At 43.3% G+C, this 24,639-nt stretch overlaps 1 protein-coding gene across 1 annotated transcript in view; it reads right to left on the bottom strand.

Moving 5' to 3' along the window:
* LOC136863176 (ras and EF-hand domain-containing protein homolog) overlaps nucleotides 1-20,998 on the bottom strand; it is a 266,862-nt gene extending 245,864 nt beyond the window's left edge. Inside the window, exon 1 of the mRNA XM_067139527.2 lies at nucleotides 20,616-20,998. Within this exon, the coding sequence (XP_066995628.2) occupies nucleotides 20,616-20,989 (374 nt within the window). The 5' untranslated portion in view covers nucleotides 20,990-20,998. The remainder of the gene's footprint in view (nucleotides 1-20,615) is intronic.
* Between the last annotated feature and the right edge of the window lie 3,641 nt (nucleotides 20,999-24,639).

The following is a 24,639-nucleotide window of genomic DNA, read 5'->3' as shown; positions in this document are numbered from 1 at the left end:
CAGTGGAGATATTTATTTAGGGGAAACTCATACATTATTAAGATTGATATTTTTAGCTGTGCTTTTGTTTAACGTTATGGAACGTCAGCACGATAAGATTTAGTAATCACGCAAATAATTTTTACAAACGCATCATCGAAGACACCTGTATTGTCTTAAACCGACCCAACCGACATAACCGCTTTGTAAATATTGGGAGTTAACCATTTCGACGAAAACCATTTTCGATATTTGAATGTTATTTTATTAGTCGTCCAGTGTTGAAATCAGACGTTTGTTCAGTGTTAGACTTACTCAGTTAAAACCGCGTGCATTTAATAAACTAAGCACAAGTGATGAACTTGGAATTAGCCTGAAAGTCAGTGATTTTCTTTGCTTAAGATTGTAGTTGGAAGTAAACTTGTGCTATTCTATTCTTGAAACATAGAGAGTGTGTTATATGCGTTGATGAGCATCATCAGTATTTTGCATTTTCACTGTGTCAGTTTATGACCCAAGTGGTGCAATCATAGCCGGCCCCGTGATGTAGGGGCTCCGGGTTCGATTCCCGGCCAGGACAGAGATTTTTCTCTCGACCTGAGCGCTGGTTCGAGGTCCACTTAGTCTACGTGATTAGAATTGAGGAGCTATCTGACGGTGAGATGGCGGCCCCGGTCTGACCACACGACCCCTCGTAATCTGCAGGCCTTCGGGCTGAGCTGCGGTCGCTGGGCAGGCCAAGGCCCTTTCAAGGGCGTTAAGTGCCGTGGAGTTTGGTTTGGTTTAGTTTGGTGCAATCATAATTTAATGACCTTCAATCATTTAACTTAACTTTTTGAATGCCATGTTTTTCCATAAGCACAATTAACTTCTTCAAATAATAATGATAATGAACAGTTAGTTCACAATAGAACAGGAGGTTACTCCGATTCAATTAAGGGTCCAGGTGACGGATTCTATGTTGGTATTACGTTAGTGGATAACCTTAATTTTAACGAACGTCTGGAGCTCGGTCCCCGAGAATTAAGGAATCAAGTTACAGATGTAAGCCGAGTCTGACGACTTTCAGGTTGTTATTTCATTGTTAAGGTTTACAAATGATGGTTTTCGATTCATGCAGCCTCTCAGGTAGTAAAATACAGACGTAATGAAGAAGCCGTGCGGCTGTCGAGTAAATTTGTCAATGAATGAATTATTGGTTCGATATTTGGTTTGTTAAACCTTCCTTCTTTCGTCGTTCAATGACATTTTCCTTTTGATCAATAAATCTGAGTCAGTACCATTCTTGCCTTTAATTTCAAGTAGTTAGGCCTTTATTGTTACCCACCGATCATGTCCGCAAGTGACGAAGAGCCCGTAAACACTCTGAGATCACAAGATTCTACGAATTCATGCCTCCGACTTAGCTGAGGTAATTGACTGCTGCTGGTCGTCCAAGGGTTCAATGGAAACAACTCTTAAACTAATTTTTGACAGTACGTAGACCATCCTATTGACCCATCTTTTCTATACCTTAGTCTCATTTCTGATTCTGCCAACTTGAGTTCAGAATCTAACATCTGAGCCATTCGGCCCGGCTGCTGCTACGTTAAATTATCAACGAATACACACTCTGCAGTAAATCTCATAAAGGACAGGTGTACGGCGAAGGCTCATCGGAATGCGGGCAGCTCGAATTTTGTAAACAGGTCATGGTTAGTAGTGCAATCATGTAGGGGTTATACTAAACACCACGAGTGAAATCGTTTCATATACGTAGATACTGATAAAAGGAATTTTCCGCCGATCGGCAGTTTCCATTAAAGAACAAAAAAGAAAAAAGGAATGGACAACGGGAAGGCCAATGAGTTCATACGTGAAAAGGAGTATACGTATTGGTGTATTTAACTTCCTAGAAAGTGGAGTGGCATTCGCATGATTTGTTCCGGAGGGCATGTTTGTAGAGGTCTTGGGATATTTTTCTTGCAGGTTTTGGGTTTATTGTGCTGACACTCTAATACTGTATCTTTCGAATTGAAACAATGGATGTGAATCAGTTCTCTCAAGTACTGTAGGCCTAATATGTTTGTGATTTGTGAGTGCAGATGCACTCGTTATAGTATACCACTCTATTCTACAAATGTTGAAGATTCTTCTTTAAGAAGTAAGTGATAGTCAACTTATTGTAAACATTGAACTGAAAGAAATTAGAAAATATGGTCTCTTAAGATTTTTCAGACCACAGGAGAAAGGGTCATGGTATCGCACGGGAACGAATGTACTATGCCAACATGAAAAAAAGGACAGCAGGTGCTGGCGATGACCGCAGGAGGGATGAGGTGTACGGTGACTCGCGCTGCCCTTCAACCCATGCTTGTCCACCCACTCATAGAATGGGATATCCCATGTATTGTTAACAGGAATTATCACCCTACCGCAGACCAGATTCTGCAAGTATAACGCTGATCTTTACTCAGTTATTCTGCTTGGTGTCATCGAGCAATGCACAACATGGAATTCAATACTTCGCAAAAAGGTAAACTAAATTTAGTGTAGGCCTACAACGGTTACAGGTTTTATAAGCAGCGAGAGAACAAGTAGGGAGAAACAGTATGGTTTTGCCATAAAAGACTGTCATCCGCGTGTACCGGAAAAATTTATAACTGCAATTGGCAATAGTGGTTTTAGTGAAACAGCCCACCACTGTGTACCTGATGAAGCAAACCTCGATGTGAACAAAACAGTCAGCCAGGCCAAAAAATCAGTTCACAAAGGACATGGAACATCAGTCACACAGATAAGTTAAACTTTTCTTTTACAAGTGGGTTTTTGTCGCTCCGAAATACACAGGTCTTATGGCGACGATGAGATAGGGAAGGACTAGGAGTAGGAAGGAAGCGGCCGTGGCCTTAATTAAAGTAAAGCCCCAGCATTTGCCTGGGGTGAAAATGAGAAACCACGAAAAAACATCTTCAGGGCTGCCGACATTGGGGTTCGAACCCAGCTGCGCGCCCCTTAACGCACGGCGAACTCACTCGGTTATTTTTCATTAGGGTCCGCAGACAAAACTAAAAACCGTTATAAAATCGCGCGCGTGTCTGTCGTGCATTTTAGGTAACTGTCTATTATCTGTGTCGTTTCAATTGAAACTGGGCCAATGACCTAGATGTTAGGCCCTTTCAAACAACAAGCATCAATATAAATTGTTTATAAGTTACATTCGTTCCGCGTCAGTGAGTACATAAGGCATATTGGTACTATTGAATATTACTATAAGTTAGGTACAAGATGGTAAACAATAATATTTTCTGTTGCAGGTCTACACAGAAGAATTTGAATCCTTGCAACAAAGAGGATATGAATTGATCACTAGGGTACCTCAATTGTTCAGTCTAAAAACAACACTCTACAGGCAAAGAAATAAAGCCCGGGCAGTCCAAAAAGAACCAACACATCGAAACGATATTAATTTAGACGAAAACACTCTACGCATGACCGATGGTAGTACATTTCTTCTTGCAGACAACAGGGATGGAGAAAGAATGTTAGTATTTTCAAGCGCAAAGGGAAGAGAATGTCTCAAAGCACATAGCACACTTATAATGGATGGTAATTCCGAAAGTTCCAGCAGCCAGTTTTCACAGCTATATACTATACATGCTGATCTCGGAAACACCAGTGAGGAAATAAACATAACAGCTGTGATATTTGCTTTTCCCTCTAATAAGACAACAAAGACATACACTAGATTATTTAATATCATAAAACATGAGATCCCAGAATGGAACCCAAATTAATTAAATGTCGACTTTGAGGCAGCCGCTATCGAAGCTGTAAAAGTAGTTCCTTCTGTCAAAGTGCAAGGATGCTTCTTCCATTTATTTCAAAGTCTCCGGCCAAAGATTCAGGAAGTCGGCATCACTTAAACCTACAAAACGAATCAGAAAATCCGACAAAGAATTACAATGTGCGCGGCACTTGCCTTCCTGCCACCTGAGGACGCAGACGAGGGGTTGATTTACATTCACAGTAACCCCCCCGAAGTCCAAATGTTGATAGTATTTTTTGACTGTTTTGTCGATCATTGGCTACAAAATCCACTAGTGCACCTGAAAATGTGGAACTGCTATAACAGAAGACACAGAACAAGCAATAATGTGGAAGGGTGGAATCACCAAATAAACAATGTTCTGGGAAGACCTCACCCTCGAATAAAAGACTTAATAAGAGGACTTAAGCAAGAAGCTGAGGAATTATATAAGAATATTATGAGGATGGAGTTGAACCCAGTGGGTTTATAAAGAAGAAACAAATACTATCAACTTGATAAGAGGATCGAACGAAATACAAAAATATATGTGGAGACAAGAGATATATGTGCATTTCTGAGAGTCACTTTCTTCACCCTTAAGATGGGTTAAACAGAAAGTAAATATTTCCTTGTTAAATTAATCGTGTAAATATGTAGATCAAAGTAATGGAAATAGTTAAAAAAAAAGACCAACTGAACCAAATTAAGCATACTAAACCAATTGACAGAAATACATAAATAGTAAAAAATTCTAAATATAATAATACATAAAAAATGCATTAAGAAAGACAAAGCCTTATAGAGGCTTAAGGGACTAGGCCTTAATTTGAAAGGTCGAGTGCGGTTATCCGCGCGGGTCCATGGCGTCCGTGGATTTCTCAACCCCTGTCGCATATACTTTGTGCAAGGCTACACGAGAGGTGATGAGAGGGGTACCAATTACTAGAGGGCACGCAGTTCCGGCTGGCGCTAACAATGGTCCTTGTCGCACAATTCCGATTAAATTTTTAAATATCTACAGTCGTTATGTGGGTACGTTGTAATGATTGGAAAATCGAATATGAATCAATCGCTTATTCGATTATTTCATTTGCTTATTTTTTCGGTTATTCAATTGTTTCTTCCATGCGATTATTTTTTCGATTATACATTTGAAATTCCATTCGCGTGACTGCGGCAAATGGATAGCGAATGCTTTTGAAATAAGGGAACGGAAAGCAATCCTAATGTTGTCATCAACACTCATCAGTCTCATCACTGGGAAGTTAAAATCACCTATCTCCACTCCCTTACAGGAAGTGCACGGGTAGGACGAACAGTCTCAGATAAGCTTTCCAAAAGTAAAACGAACTCATGCTGCACACGTATGAATGAGTCATGCACTCACATACCATTACTATTAGAGATTAAGATATTGCATCACGCGCCCACGCGGTTACGCGAAGTGCAGTGCTACAGAACTGGCTACTTGGCTCACCAAATTTATCAAGTCATAAATTAAGATTCGTCAGAATTTTCTTTAAAATACGGCGAACTCATTGGTTGCTATCTTCGAAACGATGTCGGTAAATGACTTCAATAAGGCTCCAGATCGATGATGATATTTTGTGATATTGGTTCTTTTCCCAGCCAGGAAAATGTGTAAATGGTGAATACAAATAAATAAGGGTTGAAAACAATGAAGGAAGTAATGATGGTGGTACTGCAAAAAGGAAGTGGCGTGTGGCTTTTAGTGCCGGGAGTGTCCGAGGACGTGTTCGGCTCGCCATATGCAGATCTTTTGATTTGACAACCGTTGACGACCTGCGCGTCTTGATGAGGATGAGATACTGATGAAGACAACACATAAACCCAGCCCCGTACCAGCGGAATTAACCAATGATGGTTAAAATTCCCGACGCTGCCGGGAATCGAACTCGGGACTCCTGTGACCAAAGGCCAGCACGGTAACCATTTAGGCATGGAGCCGGACTTGGTGGTGGTAGTTACTGTTTTCACGGGAAATCTAATACCGTCGGAGTCGGAAATAACAAGAGTTGACTAAAGATAGTTGAAAGCAAGGAGCCTGTCACAAGTGAATGGAAGCAATGCCTGGGCCCCGAGGTCGCCGACCCACGCTCTGTCGATCAATCAATCAATCAATCAATCAATCAATCAATCAATCAATCAATCAATCAATCAATCAATCAATCAATCAATCAATCACCACTGATATGCATTTAGGGCAGTCACCCAGGTAGCAGATTGCCTATTAGTTGTTTATCTAGGCTTTCCTTAAATAATTTAAGAGCCCCTGAGATCCCTTTTTAGTCGTACCTTACGACAGGCAGGGTATACTGTGGATGTTATTCTGCCACTCCAACCCACAGGGGAAAAGTAATGGTTAGTGAATGAAAGAGACCGAGGTGTATTATTATTATTTCTAAAATATTTTGCTGTTGTCTTAAAGCTAATATAATGTATGTTTTCCCTTTCACATAAATTTATAACAATGACGTGTGGTCTCCGGAGGGGACTGGTGCAGGTCTTTAGAGTTGACGCCGTATAGGCGACCTGCACGGCTGTGAGGATAAGGTTATATTTAAGATAAGTCTAGTGCTGAAGACGGCACGAGCACCCAGTCCCCAAGCCATAGGAATTTACTAATTAAAGTTAAAATCTCCGACCAAACCTGAAACCGAACCCGGGACACCCTGAACCCTTTGTTCCAAAGGCCAGCATGCTAACCATTTATGCATGCAGCCGGATGACATAAAATTAAAGTAGGTATATTGTCCGCTGATAGTTTAAAGAGACTGTCAGTTGGAAGTACTGGGGCTTTGTTCTATTATGCGGCCAGAAGGCGGCAGTTACTTGAATGAGGAATTTTATTTTGAGATATGGAAGATCAAGACAGTTAATTCACTCATTTAATTTTAACATTTGGAGATTCATTTGGAAAAATGCGTATTTCTATTTTTCATAAGAGTTCATCTATTCGCTTAGTTCAATCGATTATCTACCCGACGCACTTAAACCAAAAAATGTACTCATGACGCATCCGATTATTCTGCGCGATATAACTGAATGACATATGAAACTCATTCGATTATTTGATTTGATTATTCGCGGGTGGAAATTATTCTTTCTTCTTAATCTGTTTACCCTCCAGGGTTGGTTTTCCCTCGGACTCAGCGAAAGATCCCACCTCTACCGCCTCAAGGGCAGTGTCCTGGAGCGTCAGACATCGGGTCGGGGGATACAACTGGGGAGAAGGACCAGTACCTCGTGCAGGTGGCCTCACCTGCTATGTTGCACAGGGGCCTTGTGGGGGGGTGGGAAGATTGGAAGGGATAGAAAAGAAAGAAGCGGCCGTGGCCTTAAGCTAGGTACCATCCTGACATTTGCCTTGGGGAGAAGTGGGAAACCATGGAAAACCACTTTGAGGATGGCTGAGGTGAGAATCGAACCCACCTCCACTCATTTGACCTCCCGAGGCTGAGTGGACCCAGTTTCAGCCCTCGTACCACTTTTCAAATTTCGTGGCAGAGCCGGGAATCGAACCAGGGCCTCCGGGGGTAGCAGCTAATCACACCAACCACTACACCACAGAGGTGGACATGGAAGTTATTCGATTATTAAAATTATTCCATTATCAAATCATTGATAGGTTAGATATTTATCCCTCCAAAGAAGAACTGGCCCTGCTCGTGAGTTTTGAGACTGGCCCAGACAGAGAAACTTACTCTTCTTGGAATTCGTGAGTTTTGAGACTCATGGGTGCTTAGTGGATCTGGTCCTGTTTTACGGCCGGCTGCCCTTCTCGACCCCAGCCCTACTGTATATAATCAAACCCCATGCGCTACATCTCTGACGGGCCTTGGTCTACCAAGCCCTGTCCTATCTCCCGAATCCAGAGGCGTACAGCCACGTTAGAGCCGTGGCCACCCCTCCTCTGCACGGTTGGCCGATCAGAGTGCAGAGCTGTTGGACCACGGACCAGCCGTGGCCACTTATGGGCGAAGACCCACTCTGCATCTGCCGACCGTAATCGTTGTACAGGTTTTTTTTTTTTTTTTGGCTCCGTGTGTCATTGGAACATGCACTGAAGGCGATAGCGCGGCCGGGTGACTCATTTGCCGAGAGATACAGTATGTACCCATTCTATTCGTACGGGCTGTTTGATTTACTACTTCAACGCACTGCCAGAAAATAATAAACTAAAAAGGACTTTATTCACTCAATATACATTCAACAAAGCCTTCAGAAAACGTATATCTACTGTATCTGTCTGCAATCATCTTAACCAAACATGCAGATTCTAATAAAGAAAAACGCGCCCATGATCTTGTACCATTCCTATTCGTACAAGCAAACAGAACACTTGAAATAAACAAAACAAATAAAGGGTTCCTGGAACATGTTAGTATCTAATAGAATGTCCCCAAGACTTTTTAATTGCCTGACATCGTCGCCGCATAGAATACACTAATTTCTTGCACATATCGGGGCTGATTTTCTGCCATTCCTGAAGAATCACACTTTTAAGTTCCTGCTTCGTACGCATACGTTGCCTATGGAGATTTCTCTTCGACGTAGCTCAGAGATGTTCGATGAGATTTTAATCCGGAGACTGGGAAGGTGTTCTAAGCTGCTTAGGAATGTTCCAGATCAACCATGTCTTTTTAATATCAGCAGTGTGTTTTGGGTCATTATTATGCTGGGATATATAAACAGGGGGCATCCCTAAATTTTCGGCACTCTGCTTCACGTTTGCCCACGAGATTGCATTATAGCCCTCCTTTGTCATTATTCCGTCGATAAAATGTATCTTACGCACATCTCTGGCTGACATACAGCCCCAAAACCTTACAGACCCACTACCGTATTTTACAGTTGGGAGTGTATTCGCCACATCATTGCCCGTACCAATTATTTTCCCTATTCTGTGGATGCTATCTGACCCAAGAAAGGTTTATTTTTGTCTCATAAGACCAGATAACATCATTCCAGAATTCTTTCTCCTTATTTATACGCTCCTTAGCGAATGTCTGTATAAGCCGTCTGTTTTTTATAGTTACATATGGCCTTTTTCGAGGGATTCCTCCATAGTACCCATGCCGATACAGGATCCGACGGATGGTGGAGTTGCTGATCTTCTTTCCAGTTCATTCCTCCGTGAGTTGCCTCAATACTGGTGCACTTAATTTGGAATCCGACTTTATAAGCTGAACAACAAGCCGTTCTTTCCTTTCAGTTAAACACTTCCTCTCGGGTTTCCTTGGCGTGTTCTTAATAGTGTCTTTGTATTTACATATATCAACCACATATTGCACCGTAGAATGTGTTCTATTGACCAGCTGTTCAATCTTCCGTAATGAAAGTCCTTTAAGTGCCGGTTTAAGTATAGTGTTCTTGAGTTCCGTACTTAAATCTGCACTCCTATCAATGTCCACCACAGATACACTAGGAAGGAGACTATCGCACTTGACCAGTCGTATGCCCTCAATGAGACTTTTCCGTGCATCGCTACCAAACGGTGGGCATCATGCTGTCCATGTGTACGAATACAAGTGACACACCCGTTTGTCGATGCTGGCACATTAATATCAAATTTTCTTGCCTGTATGTAAATAAGTATGGTTTTCGCTAACGAATTGTCATTGACAAACCATGCTTTTACCCGTAATGTACGTTTTATTTCACTCATTCAATCGTTAATGTGAATATACGAGACTTGATAAGAAATTGAAGCCTGTACGAATAGCAGAGACATATACTGTATATTGCTTCATGACCGGCTAAGATGATCTAATGCAGTACGGTGCCGATAACCATTGCTTCACAGCAATAGTCTAGTTTAACATCTGTGGTATTGGTAGCGTGCCCAATGTGTTCGCTTTAAAATAGCGTCGCTTTCTGTAGGAATATTTTCTGGCATCCTCCCTCCCCATAGGAGTACGGTACGTAAATTATAAAGAGGTTCCGCATCACCGGGTCCATTCTTAACAAGAAATCACGCAGGAGACGAACCATTTTAACAGAGGAAAAGCTTGACGAAATAGGAGCTCTCTTGGAAAAAAACTCCAACAAAATCCCTGTCGCGTCTCGCCGTACAAGCTAATGTGTCATTATCTTCTGCCCACAAAGCAACAAAAGTGTTAAAATCAAAACCATACAAACCCATCCCTGCCCAGCATTTAAGAGGACCTGACAGTTTCGCTAGGGTTCGGTACTGTAACTGGTTGCTTCAGTCAGTTCACGATGGGCATGCTGACCAAGAACTTTTATTGTATGGTGATGAAGCATGGCTACACTTAAGTGGCTATGTAAATAGTCAAAACAATCGCTACTGGTGTGCAGAAAGTCCCCACCAGATGCATGTCCATCCACTTCATGATGTAAAGATAGGAGTTTGGTGCGCAATAAGTGCTCGCAGAATTATAGGGCCTATATTTTTCCGTGAAACAATAAATTTTGATCGATATATAGACCTCATTCTCAGACCAATCTTTCAAGAGCTGACGGAAGAAGAAAGGAGTAATGGTTACTTCATGCAAGATAATGTGACGGCACACACTGCTAATCGGTCTATAGAGGTAATACGGGAAGTTTTCGAAGATCGTGTGGTTTATTATCCCCCTAGATCTCCTGATTTAAATCCCTGTGATTATTACCTGTGGGGGAAGCTGAAGGGAAAAGTGTATGTGAACAACCCTCACACAAGAGAAGAACTATAAGAGAACATTACACAAATTACGTATTTCGAACATCACACGGGCTGAGATTCGCTGAGTGTCTGCAAACCTATGTACGAGGTGTCAGGCGTGTTTGACGGCTGAGGGACAACATTTTGAACATCAAATGTAATACCAGGTAGGTTTTAGACAAATAGTTTCACTAGAAATGGATTTCTATAAGTGTGAATTGCCGTGAGTAGTGGGGAGGAAAAGCGCGCATTATCCCGGCTAGCGACGGAGTGTCATTGCGCCAGCAGTGCCGTACTCTGAGTGGTGCTGCGGAGCGAGCCAAAAAACAGACCCTGTAGTATACCACTCTATTATACAAATGTTGAAGATTCTTCTTTAAGAAGTGATAGACTGTAAATACTGAAATGAAAGAAATTATAAATGATGTTGTCTTAAGATTTTCAGATCACAGGAGAAAGTGTAATTAGAAAACTCAGTGGTTAAGATTGTATTGACACAGAAGTATTATTTTACTATTTTATAATCCAGCAGGTCTGTGATAACCAAGTGGATGTAATGATTTATTTAATTCGGATGACGAGACACTTCGCGTGCGATTTCTTGGCTGAATGGTTGCGTACTGGCTTTGAATTCAGAAAATCTTGGGTTCGATTCTCGGCCAGGTTTTAATTGTTATGGTTAATTCCTCTGGCTCGGAGACTTGTATTTGTGTTCGTCTTAATGCACTTCTCTTCGTTTACATACAGAACATCACACTACTAACCACTACAGAAACACGCATTAATGAATAGCCTGCATACCTCCACGTATGGTTGGTGTCATAAAGGGGATCCGTTCGTAAAGACGGCGAAATCCATGTCAAGTGCCGATAACTCGGAAAAGGGCCAGGAGGAGGAAGAAGGACGATTGGACCCCTTTATGTGCCTGATGGTGATTCTTCGTAAAAGTTTGGAGTAGAAGGAAATATATCCTGGAACTACATCCATTAATTTCTACCGTGTTTCATAATTGTATGAAAATATACGCAAAGAAGACATGAAAGACCCCTGATACCACGCAAGAAATAGAACTTGGACACGATGTATTTCTTTCTTCTCCTGGCCTTTTCCCCATTTTATCGTGGTTGGCACTCGATGTATATTTTGTCCATTTTTACGGCCGGATGCCTTTCATAACGCACAGCCTATTTGGAAGGATATATTCGCTATTGCGTGTTTCTGTGGTAGTTAGTAGTGCGGCATGCTGTGTGTGTATATGAAGAAAAGTGTATTAACACAACACATAGCGGGTGAGTCATCCCTACGAACGTCAGTGGGGTGATGGTTGATTTACCTTTGTCGTATACCAAGTTGCAGTCGCCTTAAAACACTTACTGCGCCATCACTGCACGACTTTGGCAAAAACATGTATGCGACAAGTATTTACACAATACATCAAACTTTCATACGGTTATGCAAAATGTACATCCCAATTATAAGCTTTCGATCATCATCATCATCATCTGTTTACCCTCCAGGTTCGGTTTTTCCCTCGGACTGAGCGAGGGATCCCACCTCTACCGCCTCAAGGGCAGTGTCCCGGAGCTTCAGACTCTTGGTCGGGGATACAACTGGGGAGTATGACCAGTACCTCGCCCAGGCGGCCTCACCTGCTATGCTGAACAGGGGCCTTGTGGAGGGATGGGAATATTGGAAGGGATAGGCAAGGAAGAGGGAAGGAAGCGGCCGTGGCCTGAAGTTAGGTACCATCCCGGCATTCGCCTGGAGGAGAAGTGGGAAACCACGGAAAACCACTTCCAGGATGGCTGAGGTGGGAATCGAACCCACCTCTACTCAGTTGACCTCCCGAGGCTGAGTGGACCCCGTTCCAGCCCTCGTACCACTTTTCAAATTTCGTGGCAGAGCCGGGAATCGAACCCGGGCCTCCGGGGGTGGCAGCTAATCACGCTAACCACTACACCACAGAGGCGGACTAAGCTTTCGATTCGTTTTGAAATGATCGCTGAAAGCAATGGCGTACTGATAGGAAACGTGTATGAGTTTGTGAAGTGGAACGTAGTTTCACACCAAGTGAGTTTTATGATAACCTGGAGGCAACAGTTATCGTAGTCTAGTGGCCTAACCACAGACGCGTTGACGTATGTCGCGTTGGTAGGCGGGTTCGAATACCACGAGCGATAAATACCGTATTTTTATTCACATTTTACATTGGGGCTCAAATAAGAGGCCATTCGTGCCATATTCGACCAATATCATCCATGTTGTTGAATGTGTAGTGGCTTTACACTTGTAGCCTAGCAGTCCTGGTCATTTCTTCGCTATGTGTTCAGCAGATGGGTATGTTGACATGCTCCTCATCTGCGGTGAAGCAAGACAGAACGCACAGGAAGCACAGCGCCTGTACCAGGAAAGATTTCCGCACAACCAAGTCCGCCTCTGTGGTGTAGTGGTTAGCGTGATTAGCTGCCACCCCCACTTTGAAAAGTGGTACGAGGGCTGGAACGGGGTCCACTCAGCCTCGGTAGGTCAACTTAGTAGAGGTGGGTTCGATTCCCACCTCAGCCATCCTGGAAGTGGTTTTCCGTGGTTTCCCACTTCTCCTCCAGGCGAATGCCGGGATGGTACCTAACTTAAGGCCACGGCCGCTTCCTTCCCTCTTCCTTGCCTATCCCTTCCAACCTTCCCATCCCTCCACAAGGCCCCTGTTCAGCATAGCAGGTGAGGCCGCCTGGACGAGGTACTGGTCATACTCCCCAGTTGTATCCCCCGACCAAGAGTCCGAAGCTCCAGGACACTGCCCTTGAGGCGGTAGAGGTGGGATCCCTCGCCAAGTCCGAGGGAAAAACCGAACCTGGAGGGTAAACCGATGATGATGATGATGATGATGACAACAACCAAACGCAAATACGTTTAGGAGGGTGGAGCGACGTTTGCGTATAACTTCGTCACTTTCCTGAACAGGTCCTGTTAGAGAGGCGCCAGTTACGTCCGGCGAAACTGCTGAGATGGTTTTGGACACTTTCCAGGAGAAACCTCACACGAGTACCCGGGCAGTAGCACAACAGGCCAACATCAGCCAGTCGTCTGTTGTAAGGATATTACATTCCAGTTTTTTCGTCCGTATCATCAGCAACTACACCAAAAACTCCAGGGTCGAGATTTCGAGACTCGTGTTGATTTCTGTGCGTGGATATTGACACAATTAGCAAATGATCCAGCGTTTCTATCTCACATTTTATTTTCGGACGAGGCACGATTTCATAATAATGGCTCCGTGAATCGTCGTAATATGCACTACTAGAGTGTTGAAAATCCCCACTGGGTAAGGCAGGCAGCATTTCAGGCACGATGAGGAGTAAATGTCTGGTGTGTTATACTGGGTGATCACCTAATTAGACCAAATTTTTTTGAGGATCATTTGACAGGATCCCGGTATCTACAGTTTCTTCACCGGGCTAGTTGGCTGTTTGGTTAGGGGCGCGCAACTGTGAGCTTGCATCCTTGAGATAGTGGATTCGAACCCCACTATCGCCAGCCCTCAAGATGGATTTCCGTGGTTTTTCATTTTCACACCAGGCAAATGCTGGGGCTGTACCTTAATTAAGGCCACGGCCGCTTCCTCCCCACTCTTATGCCTTTTCTATCCCATCGTCGCCATAAGACCTATCTGTGTCGGTGCGACGTAAAACAAATTGTAAAAAAAGCAGTTTCTTCCTGACCAACTACAATTGCTGCTAGTTCTCTTCATCTACCTACAGCTCACAATACTACCAAACACCAGAGAAATAGGCTATAATGAATACAGGTGTTTTATGGCTGAAGCGCGTGCACACATACTGTTATATGAGCAAAAGTGTCTCTCTTAATTCTCCTAGCGACCTGAGTCCCGCGATCCAATACACGTTGTCCATGAGTTCGATCCCGACTGGGGTCGATGGCATTTGAGCACGATTAAATGCGATTACAACATATCGTTTGTCTTTAACATGTTATGAAACTTCTGACGGTCAAAATTGCAACATCTTGGCTATTTCAAATACTATATAAGTCGAAATTTTAATAATAATAATAATAATAATAATAATAATAATAATAATAATAATAATAATAATAATAATAATAATAACCTTTCTTTCCGTTCTTAATCTGTTTACCCTCCAGGGTCAGTTTTTCCCTGAGACTCAGAGAGAAATCCCACTTCTACCACCCCATTGGCAGTGTCTTGGAGCGTGAGACTTTGTGGCGGGGAATACAACTGGGGAGGAGGACAAGTGCCTCCCCAGGCGGCCTCACCTGCTATGCTGAACAGGGGTCTTGTGGGGAATGGGAAGATTGGAAGGAATAGACAAGGAAGAGGGAAGGAAGCGGCCGTGGCCATGTTAGGTACCATCCCGGCATTGCCTGGAGGAGAAGTGGGAAACCACGGAAAAGCACTTTGAGGATGGCTGTGGTAGGAATCGAACCCCTCTCTACTCAGTTGACCTCCTGAGGCTGAATGGAGCCTATGCCAGCCCTCGTACCACTTTTCAATTTTTTTTTTTTTTTTTTTTTGCTAGTTGCTTTACGTCGCACCGACACAGATACATCTTATGGCGACGATGGGACAGGGAAGGGCTAGGAGTTGGAAGGATGCGGCCGTGGCCTTAATTAAGGTACAGCCCCAGCATTTGCCTGGTGTGAAAATGGGAAACCACGGAAAACCATTTTCAGGGCTGCCGACAGTGGGGTTCGAACCTACTATCTCCCGAATACTGGATACTGGCCGCACTTAAGCGACTGCAGCTATCGAGCTCGGTACTTTTCAAATTTAGTGGCAGAGCCAGGAATCGAACCCGGGCCTCCTGGGGTAGCAACTAATCACGCTAATCACTACAACACAGAGGCGGATAATAATAATGTTATTAGTTTTACGTCCCACTAACCACTTTTACGGTTTCCAGAGACGCCGAGGTGCCAGAATTTCGTCTTGCGGAAGTTCCTTTACGTGATCATAATGGTGTATTAGAGCACCTGCAAATACAACCGGACTGAGCGGGGATCCAACCCGCCAAAGGCCAGCGTTTCATGATCTAAACCACTCAGCCCGGCCTAGAAATTGAAAGATCGTTAAACGATTGTTATTATTATTATTATTATTATTATTATTATTATTATTATTAGTATTAGTATTAGTATTAGTATTAGTATTATTATTAAATACAAGAACATACAGGTATTAATATTAATTTCATCACCCCCACTAAATACTTCCCGTATTTGAATGAAAATCTTTACTTATGCATGGCTGCTCTCTCTAGAAAACATTATGGAAATTGTGTCCAGTGCATGGCCTGTTTCCTCTGCAGTAGAACGATGGCTATTATGTGTACGAGTATTGTACAATGAGGGAGTAAGGTAACGTTCGCCTGAAGTGAAAAACTGTCGACCGTTGTAATTTTGTACTTGTCTGTCATGCTAGAAATCTACAGGCGCAAACAGTGCAATGGGAGCTCAATAATTGACCAATTTTAGCCTCAGTGAAAAGTCAGGTTACCTCGGAATCGTTCGCACTACCACAGTATAACATCGGCACATATCACTGGGTTATTAATGCTTTGATACATGATGTGTTATGCAGTACCTAATATTTTCTAGCCTTATACGCACACACGCATCATAAAAGAATTCTTCGATTCAGAGGCGGCTATCGAACAAATCGGTAGTGTCTCGATGAGCAAGTCTGGCCACAGGAATTTTGTCGCCCGGTGCGATTATATGCAGGTACCACCTCCCCCGACCCCCACCCCGCTCGTTTCACTTTTACACATACAATAATTTTTTTTTTTTTTTTTTTTTCCAAGCGCTTACGAACGAAGTAGACAGTTCTCTGGGGCAGCAAGAACAAGAACAACAGCGACAGTAACGATGACTACGGCGATGACGATAATATGAACTCATGCGGTCGTCCGCCTCTGTGGTGTAGTGGTTAGTGTGATTAGCTGCCACCCCCGGAGGCTCGGGTTCGATTCCCAGCTCTGCCACGAAATTTGAACAGTGGTACGAGGACTGGAACGGGGTCCACTCAGCCTCGGGAGGTCAACTGAGTAGATGTGGGTTCGATTCCCACCTCAGCCCTCCTAGCAGTGGTTTTCCGTGGTTTCCCACTCCTCCTCCAGGCAAATGAGCTCCAGGACAATGCCCTTGAGGCGGTAGAGGTGGGATCCCTCGCTGAGTTCGAGGGAAAACCCGATCCTGGAGGGTAAACAGATAAAGAAGAAGAATAAGAAGATTTTTCGCTAGTTGCTTTACGTCGCACCGACACAGATAGGTCTTATGGCGACGATGGGATAGGAAAGGCCTAGGAGTTGGAAGGAAGCGGCCGTGGCCTTAATTAAGGTACAATCCCAGCATTTTCCTGGTGTGAAATTGGGAAACCACGGAAAACCATCTTTAGGGCTGCCGACAGTGGGGTTCGAACCCACTATCTCCCGAATACTGGATACTGGTCGCAATTAAGCGACTGCTGCTATCGAGCTCGGTAGAAGGAGAAGAAGAAGGAAATGCTGGGGCTGTACCTCAGTTAAGGCCATAGCCACTTCCACTCCTAGGCCTTTCCTATTCTATCGTCGCCGGAAAACCTATGTGTGTCGGTGCGACGTAAATCAAAATTGTGCAGTTATTGTCGTAATGTTTACGTGACTTACTTCATACTTTTATGAAATATATGCGTTTGTCATTGCATGCGGGAGTCTGCTGCTATCGATGGCAATTAAATTGTGTGACAAGGAGATAATGGAATAAATAAATAACTAAGCAAACTTTTGGTGCGCCTCTGTAGTGGTTAGTGTGATTAGCTGCCACCCCCGGAGGCCCGGGTTCGATTCCCGGCTCTGCCACGAAATTTGAAAAGTGGTACGAGGCCTGGAACGGGGTACACTCAGCCTCGGGAGGTCAACTGAGTGGAGGTGGGTTCGATTCCCACTTCAGCCATCCTGGAAGTGGTTTTCCACTTCTCCTCCAGGCAAATGCCGGGACGGTACCTAACTTAAGGCCACGGCCGCTTCCTTCCTTCTTCCTTGTCTATTCGTTCCAATCATCCCATCCCCCACGAAGGCCCCTGTTCAGCATAGCAGGTGAGGCCGCCTGGGCGAGGTACTGGTCATCCTCCCCAGTTGTATCCTCCGAACCAATGTCTCACGCTCCAGGACACTGCCCTCAAGGCGGTAGAGGTAGGATCCCTCGCTTAGTCCGAAGGAAAAGCCAACCCTGGAGGGTAAGCAGATTAAGAAAGAAAGATGTTTTGTCTGATGCAAAAAATGTTCTCTCTTCACTTAATTAAAAAAAAATTATACCGAGTGAGTTGGCCGTACGATTGGGGTCGTGCAGCTGTGAGCTTGCATTCGGGAGACAGTGGATTCGGACTCCACTTTCGGCAACTCTGAATATGGTTTTCCGTGGTTTCCCATTTTAACACCAGGCACCTTAATTAAGACTATGGCCGCTTCCTTTCCACTCCAAGCTCTTTACTAACCCATCGTCGCCGTAAAACCTATCTGTGTGAGTGCGACGTAAAGCAGATTATAGAAAAAAAATAATTAAAAAACTTAATGACCCCAAAAGTGGAATTGTTTAACTGTAATAGTATCAGGGGTGAATTAAAATGTTTATCCAGGATTCTTTAATTCACTGCTACGAATAATCCCACTGGTTACATTGTTTTGAGCAACGAATTAAAGAATACCTTATAACGTGGTAAAGGAAAACTAAAATTTACTTTAACTTACATCAGACCGAAACTTGTAGCCAGGCTGAGTGGCTCAGGCGGCTGGGGCGCTGGCCTTCTGACCCCAACTTGGCAGGTTCGATCCTAGCTCAGTCCGGTGGTATTTGAAGGTGTTCAAGTACGATAGCCTCGTGTCGGTAGATTTACTGGCACGTGAAAGGACTCCTGCGGGACAACATTCCGGTACCCCAGCGTCTCCGAAAACCATAAAAGTAGTTAGCGGGACGTAAATTAAATAACATTGTTATTACTGACACTTGTAAATTTTTTTAAGTGGCCGTGGTTTTTTTCTGACGTATCATCGCGGCATTCACCTGACGTTGAAGAACAAGCCCACGAAATATCACTTCCAGAATGTCCAAGACACCGATTTCAAATACTCCCTCTGGAGACAGAGCGCACCTCTTTCCTATTCTTATACCTAACTCAGAAATTGGATCGGGGGCCTATAGGCCTACCCTAACGCTTGAATCACAGCGAGGGCAAATATAATCCCTGACATAATCCAAGGGTGATTTCAAACTTAGACACTAAAAGACTTGTACGAGTCCCGTTGGTCGAAAAAATTTTACCATCAGAATGTTGGCTGGTAGGGTAGGGGAGGTGGTGGTACACAATTTCTAATCATTAAATTACGAGCGAAAATCCTGGATGTAATTCCAAACTTTTCTGCACTGTTCAAATGGAGAGAGAACATATGACACTGTTATTGGTGATTCGTCCATCGGATGGAGACGTTAAGCCTTCAGCAGACCCCTTGATGCTATTCGACAGAAGCAGGCTATGTGCCGGCACTGGATTTCGCCATCTCCCTTCCTACTTTCACATATGACGTCACTGATGTCAGGAAGGGCATCCGGTCGTAAAAACTCGCTACAAACATTCATCTCACTTCATACACGACCCCATGGAGAAACGGGACAAGAGTTGTATAAGCATACAAAGATTTAAGAACACATTAGTTATTGGGTATTTGATCAAGATTAAAATGAATGTACGATAGTCTTCAAAACGCGCGTTCAGAAAGGTAGCTATAAAACCAAGCGATTTGGCTACTCGGTACGAGTCGTTTAATTGTGAGTTTGCATTCGAGAGTTGGTAGATTCGAATCTCACCTTCGGCAACCCTTAAGTAGATTATGTGTGATTTCACATTTGTATACCAGGCAAATGCCGGGGCCGTACATTATTAAGGCCACGTCTATTACCATCCCAGTCATAATCCTTCCCTTCCCACCGAAACGTCACCGAAAAGCCTTGTATGTTTGCCCCATGGCGATGATATGAAAAGTCGCTGTACTACAGGAATTTTGCCCTGAAAGAAGTAATCGAGTTTGTAGTTTTACATGACTGCTGATATCGTGATCACAGTCACGAACCTCTTGTTTTACGTCGAAACCGAGCCATAAGACGTGATTTTCTTTTTAATTTTTTTTTTGCTAGTTGCTTTCCGTCGCACCGACACATATAGGTCTTATGGCGACAACGGGAGGGGAAAGGGCTAGGAGTGGGAAGGAAGCGGCCGTGGCCTTAATTAAGGTACAGCCCCAGCATTTGCCTGGTGTGAAAATGGGAAACCACGGAAAACCATCTTCAGGGATGCCGATAGTGGGGTCCGAACCTACTATCTAACGAATAGGCCTACTGGATACTGGCCGCACTTAAGCGGCTGCAGCTATCGGCCTCGGTGATTTTCTTTTTAAAATCCCACGTGTATTGACCGGTATTCGAACCGCAACTATCGCCAGTGACTATGCCACTTAGGTATCACGCTCCACAATTTATTTTTTGTCCTTAAAGGGGTACTTAAGGAGTCAGTAAATCTAACGTCACCCGTAAATGCAAATCGACTGTGTAACAGCCGGTCAAAAGATTAGAGGATAGCCTATTAGAGGATTTAATGTTTAAGTATTTCAGGTGCAGTAAGTTACATCCTATTGTAGAAGATTACAGTAAATTAATCCTTAACTGTCTATCGATGCAAGGGTGAACAACTGTTTAATTATCTTTCAAGGAGATTTAATATAGTCTTCTTATAATAGAGGAGGGGGGGCATGCTCGAAAAGGATTAAGAGGGATTTAATTTTGAAGGAGCCTTATGATATGAGAATAAAGAATCAGCTCAGAGATTTTAAGATCTAATAGGATTTAAGGTGTAAGTAGATTGAAGATTCAAGACTTAGGCGCAAGTTTAGTACGCCTATACTCGCAAACCTTTATCCAAGAAGAGATTTAATAACTTTGTACAAGCCATATTATTGGGACATCTTAGTCTACAGTCCCGGGCACATTAAGTATGTAAACATACGTAAGTTTCAATGTGCAGCAGTTCAACATTGTATTATTTCCTAGACTACTATCAGTGTGAAAAATGCGATACGAATATAACTGGCCTACCTCGTATTTAGAAAGCGATTAATGGTGGTCAAACCAACGCTGGAGACCAAGTTGGACCATGCATGTTGTGCCAAGGAATGTCGCCTCTCTAATTCTTGCTGTTTTTGAAGTTCTTCAACAACGACGTCAACCGAGGGGCGTCTTGAACTGGTTGAGTCAGGATTTAAGAAATCACGGAATCCCCAAGCAAAGTCCTCTAAGCTGACTTTACCATCACCATCGTGGTCCAAGTCCACGAAAATAGCATCGGAATCTGCAGGTCCAATATCGAAACCTGTGCATAGCTCTCGAAATTCGTCTGGACCGATATGACCTGAGCCTTGTTTATCGCAGGCTCGAAACAATTGCTGCAGCTGTCGTTCTCCAGACGCCATCGTACTTGCGACTGCCAACACTTTACAAGTGACGGTACGCAGGTGGCACGCTTACGGCGGACAGCTGGCTGTTTGACGTCACAAGGTCGCCGGATGGGTAATGTGGAACATGGAAATTATTAGGTTATGGGAGGGGTATTGCCTTAAGTTCACTCAGACGTGTCAAATGAAATAGTATGATGTCAGAACAGATAATGTAGCACCGAACTGTTGAAAGCAATTAAGTAAATGGGTACCTGCATACCTTAGATGTTCTCATATAGTGAGAAAATGACTACAGAGATAAGTAATCTAAATATTTACTGTAATTGTCGGAAAAAAACATTACATGTTTAGTGTTTATTTAACTCGGCGGTTGGTATCTCGCCACACAGTTCTAGCGGAGCTACAAACTTCTGTCGTAATGATGGAAACCATGGGCGCCCGCAAGGGGGGTGGGGAAGGGGGCAAGGGGGGGCACTTGCCCCCTCCCCGCCTGGAAATCTAAAAATGTTGATGTTCAATTGTTTAATATCATACCAGATTATTTCATAAACTGAACTTACTGACAGTCATCCAGCATCTGTTATAACTGAAAATTTCTGTAAACTATTTAATGTTGCTGACGTTATAATGGTTTTATATTCAAGAAAATCTTGCGGGTGCCCATGATGGAAACTCATCGTGTATTCCATAGGAAAGTTAAGACGCAGCCCCCTCCACGAAATTTTGACGAAGGGTATCATCTCTAGCAGAACTACATACGTACCTTCACCGCCAGAGCAGCAGACATGACGGTGAGAATAATCCGCCTGTAAATTTTCGTTCAGCACGGTAATTGGCACTACTGATGTAATTTTCTTAGCCAGCAGTCTGGTGTATCTACGGTAATCAAATACTTCTTCTCCGTACCTATGATTACACCATTGCATTTCAGCACACTCCGTCGGTATTTACTATTTAGAAACCCTGAAATGCGAAAGGTTAAATGTAAAAGAACAACCACCGAACGAAGTGACAGCGCAGTTCAGGCCGTGTAGTTCTTAGCTTGCGACGTAAAGCCAATGACAAAAGAATCTTCCTTTCATGGCAAAAGTTCGGTAGCACGGGTTATTAGTCTATTATTATTATTATTATTATTATTATTATTATTATTATTATTATTATTATTATTATTATTATTATTATTATTATTATTATTAATTAATATTTATTATTATTTATTAATTATTATTTAATTAATTAATTACTAATGAATAATAATAACATGCATACATTTTCATAATCAATTTTAAATATCTTTCAATATTCAGTCTCCAGCCTCAATGAATGTACTAAGCGCTTCCAAAATTACTGTAGGCCTATCATATAATTATTTCTAAAAAAAATATAACTGTTCAATCAATGTAAAAATCAACCACGAGTTTCGCAGCGAATACGTATACTTTTGTATTTAAAATTTACTTTACGTCGCACCGACACGATGCCACATCTATATCCCTGCAGGTGCAGTAAATCTGAACACTTCTATGGGCGTGTCACTCCATTTCAGGCTTCCACCGGGAGGTCACGAAGTTCAGCATCTTTCTTTCTTCTTTTTCTATCACTTTTCCCACATCTGTCGGGTCACGGGTGCACACATGTGGGTTTGGCCCTGTTTTACGGCCGAATGACCTTCCTGACGCCAACCCTGTATGGAGGGATGTATTCACTATTGCGTGTTTCCATGGTGGGTGGTAGTGTAGTGTGTTGTCTGAATATGAAGAGGAAAGTGTTGGGACAAACACAAACACCCAGTCCCCATGCCAGAAGAATTAATCAGAGGCGATTAAAATCCCCGACCCGGCCGGAAATCGATCCCGGGACCCTCTGAACCGAAGGCCTCAACGCTGACCATTCAGCCAATGAGTCGGACTCACGAAGTATAGCATATTCATCCGAAATTCTTCTTTAGAAGGGTACGCACGCTTTACAACCGCCAAAGCCATCAGTGTTTTTTTTTCTATTTGCTTTACGTCGCACAGACACAGATAGGTCTTATGGCGACGATGGGATAGGAAAGGCCTAGGAATATGAAGAAAGCGGCCGTGGCCTTAATTAAGGTACAGCCCCGGCATTTGCCTGGTGTGAAAATGGGAAACCACGGAAAACCATCTTCAGGGCTGCCGACAGTGGGACTCGAACCCACTATCTCCCGATTACTGGATACCGGCCGCACTTAAGCAACTGCAGCTATCGAGCTCGATAAAGCCATCAGCGTAGCGACGAGCTTGAACAGTGAGAACAGTAGTGTTGTATTTCTATGAACATGTGCATGCGTTCATTTAATCTTATAAGTTCTATTAGCTGATGTACACGTGCTTCGCTACGGAATTCTCAGAAAGACTGCCTTCATGGTTTTCCCAACTGAAATAAACATAGGACATTACAATGACATCAGTACGAATGTAGCGATCAAAAGCAATGTTATCATACAAAATACTCGACCAAATGAAGAAATCAAGTCAAGAAATGAAGTGAAGAATCGCACATTTTCTCTCTTTTAACGAGCAGTACTACGCTGCCGATCTAACAGTCCAAAGTTCCAGTGCTAGAATGACCAGGCTGCAGACAGCCCGGGAACACTGCTCTGCCATTATTCCGTTAAATGTTCACACTACTCATTCTAATCAGTGCCTCAGAGTAGCGATTGAATAGCTGGAATGCTATGATGCGTAAAGTAGCAATAGTATTAGAAAATTTATGAATCAGAGGAATGGCATGCTAAAGAAAAGAGAGATGTAACTCCCCAGCTACTTCCCACCAACATTCAGAAAGGCAGTTATACTCGGTACGCAGCAGTAATCCCATCTATCGGAGATGAGTGGCAGCAGAAGACACAAAGCACATCACAACAAACAATGGTCAATGTAATGTAATTGTTGATCAGTTTTATGAGCTTTCTATATTGTAGGCCTTCACATTTAGTTTTCTTCTGACTCTGTGATATTAGAGCAGCTTATAAAATTATTTTTAGCGTAGACTGTAGTTCCTTATTTCCCGACTTTACATTTCGATTTTCATCGAAATCGGTTTACCCATTTTCTCATGACTCTGCGCTGATATGGACTTAGCAACAAAAATCCAAATTCATGAATATCCCTGTTATCATAGCCGGTAGGGTAAAATGTACAAGACATAAATGCTCGAAATTTAATACTGTATAACTTTAGTTATGTGGTATTTATCGATGGGACCACTAAGAACATAAATATTTGAGGATTCTTTTTGTTTGCTAGTGGCTTTACGTCGCACCGACACAGATAGGTCTTATGGCGACGATGGGATAGGAAAGGCCTAGGAGTTGGAAGGAAGCGACCGTAACCTTAATTAAGGTACAACATCCCCGTCAGAAAGTCGTAAAATTTAAAAAGTGAGTTTTCCACTTCCGGAGCTGCACATGGCCCTGAGGTTCACTCAGCCTACACCAAAAATGAGTACCGGGTTAATTTCTGGGGGCAGAGGTGGCCGGGCGTAGAGCTAACCACTCTACCCCATCAAGTGCCGAGCTTACGGATAGTGGAAGCCTTTACCTTCCACCCCTCCAAGGGCCTTCATGGCCTGTACGGAGATGGCTTGGCCCAGCATTTGTCTGGTGTGAAAGTGGGAAACCATGGAAAACGATCTTCCAA

The sequence above is a fragment of the Anabrus simplex genome, chromosome 2, assembly GCF_040414725.1.
Source record: "Anabrus simplex isolate iqAnaSimp1 chromosome 2, ASM4041472v1, whole genome shotgun sequence".
Classification (NCBI taxonomy): domain Eukaryota; kingdom Metazoa; phylum Arthropoda; class Insecta; order Orthoptera; family Tettigoniidae; genus Anabrus; species Anabrus simplex.
The sequence above is the reverse complement of the archived record's forward strand: the minus strand, read 5'-3'. Positions and strand labels throughout refer to the sequence as shown.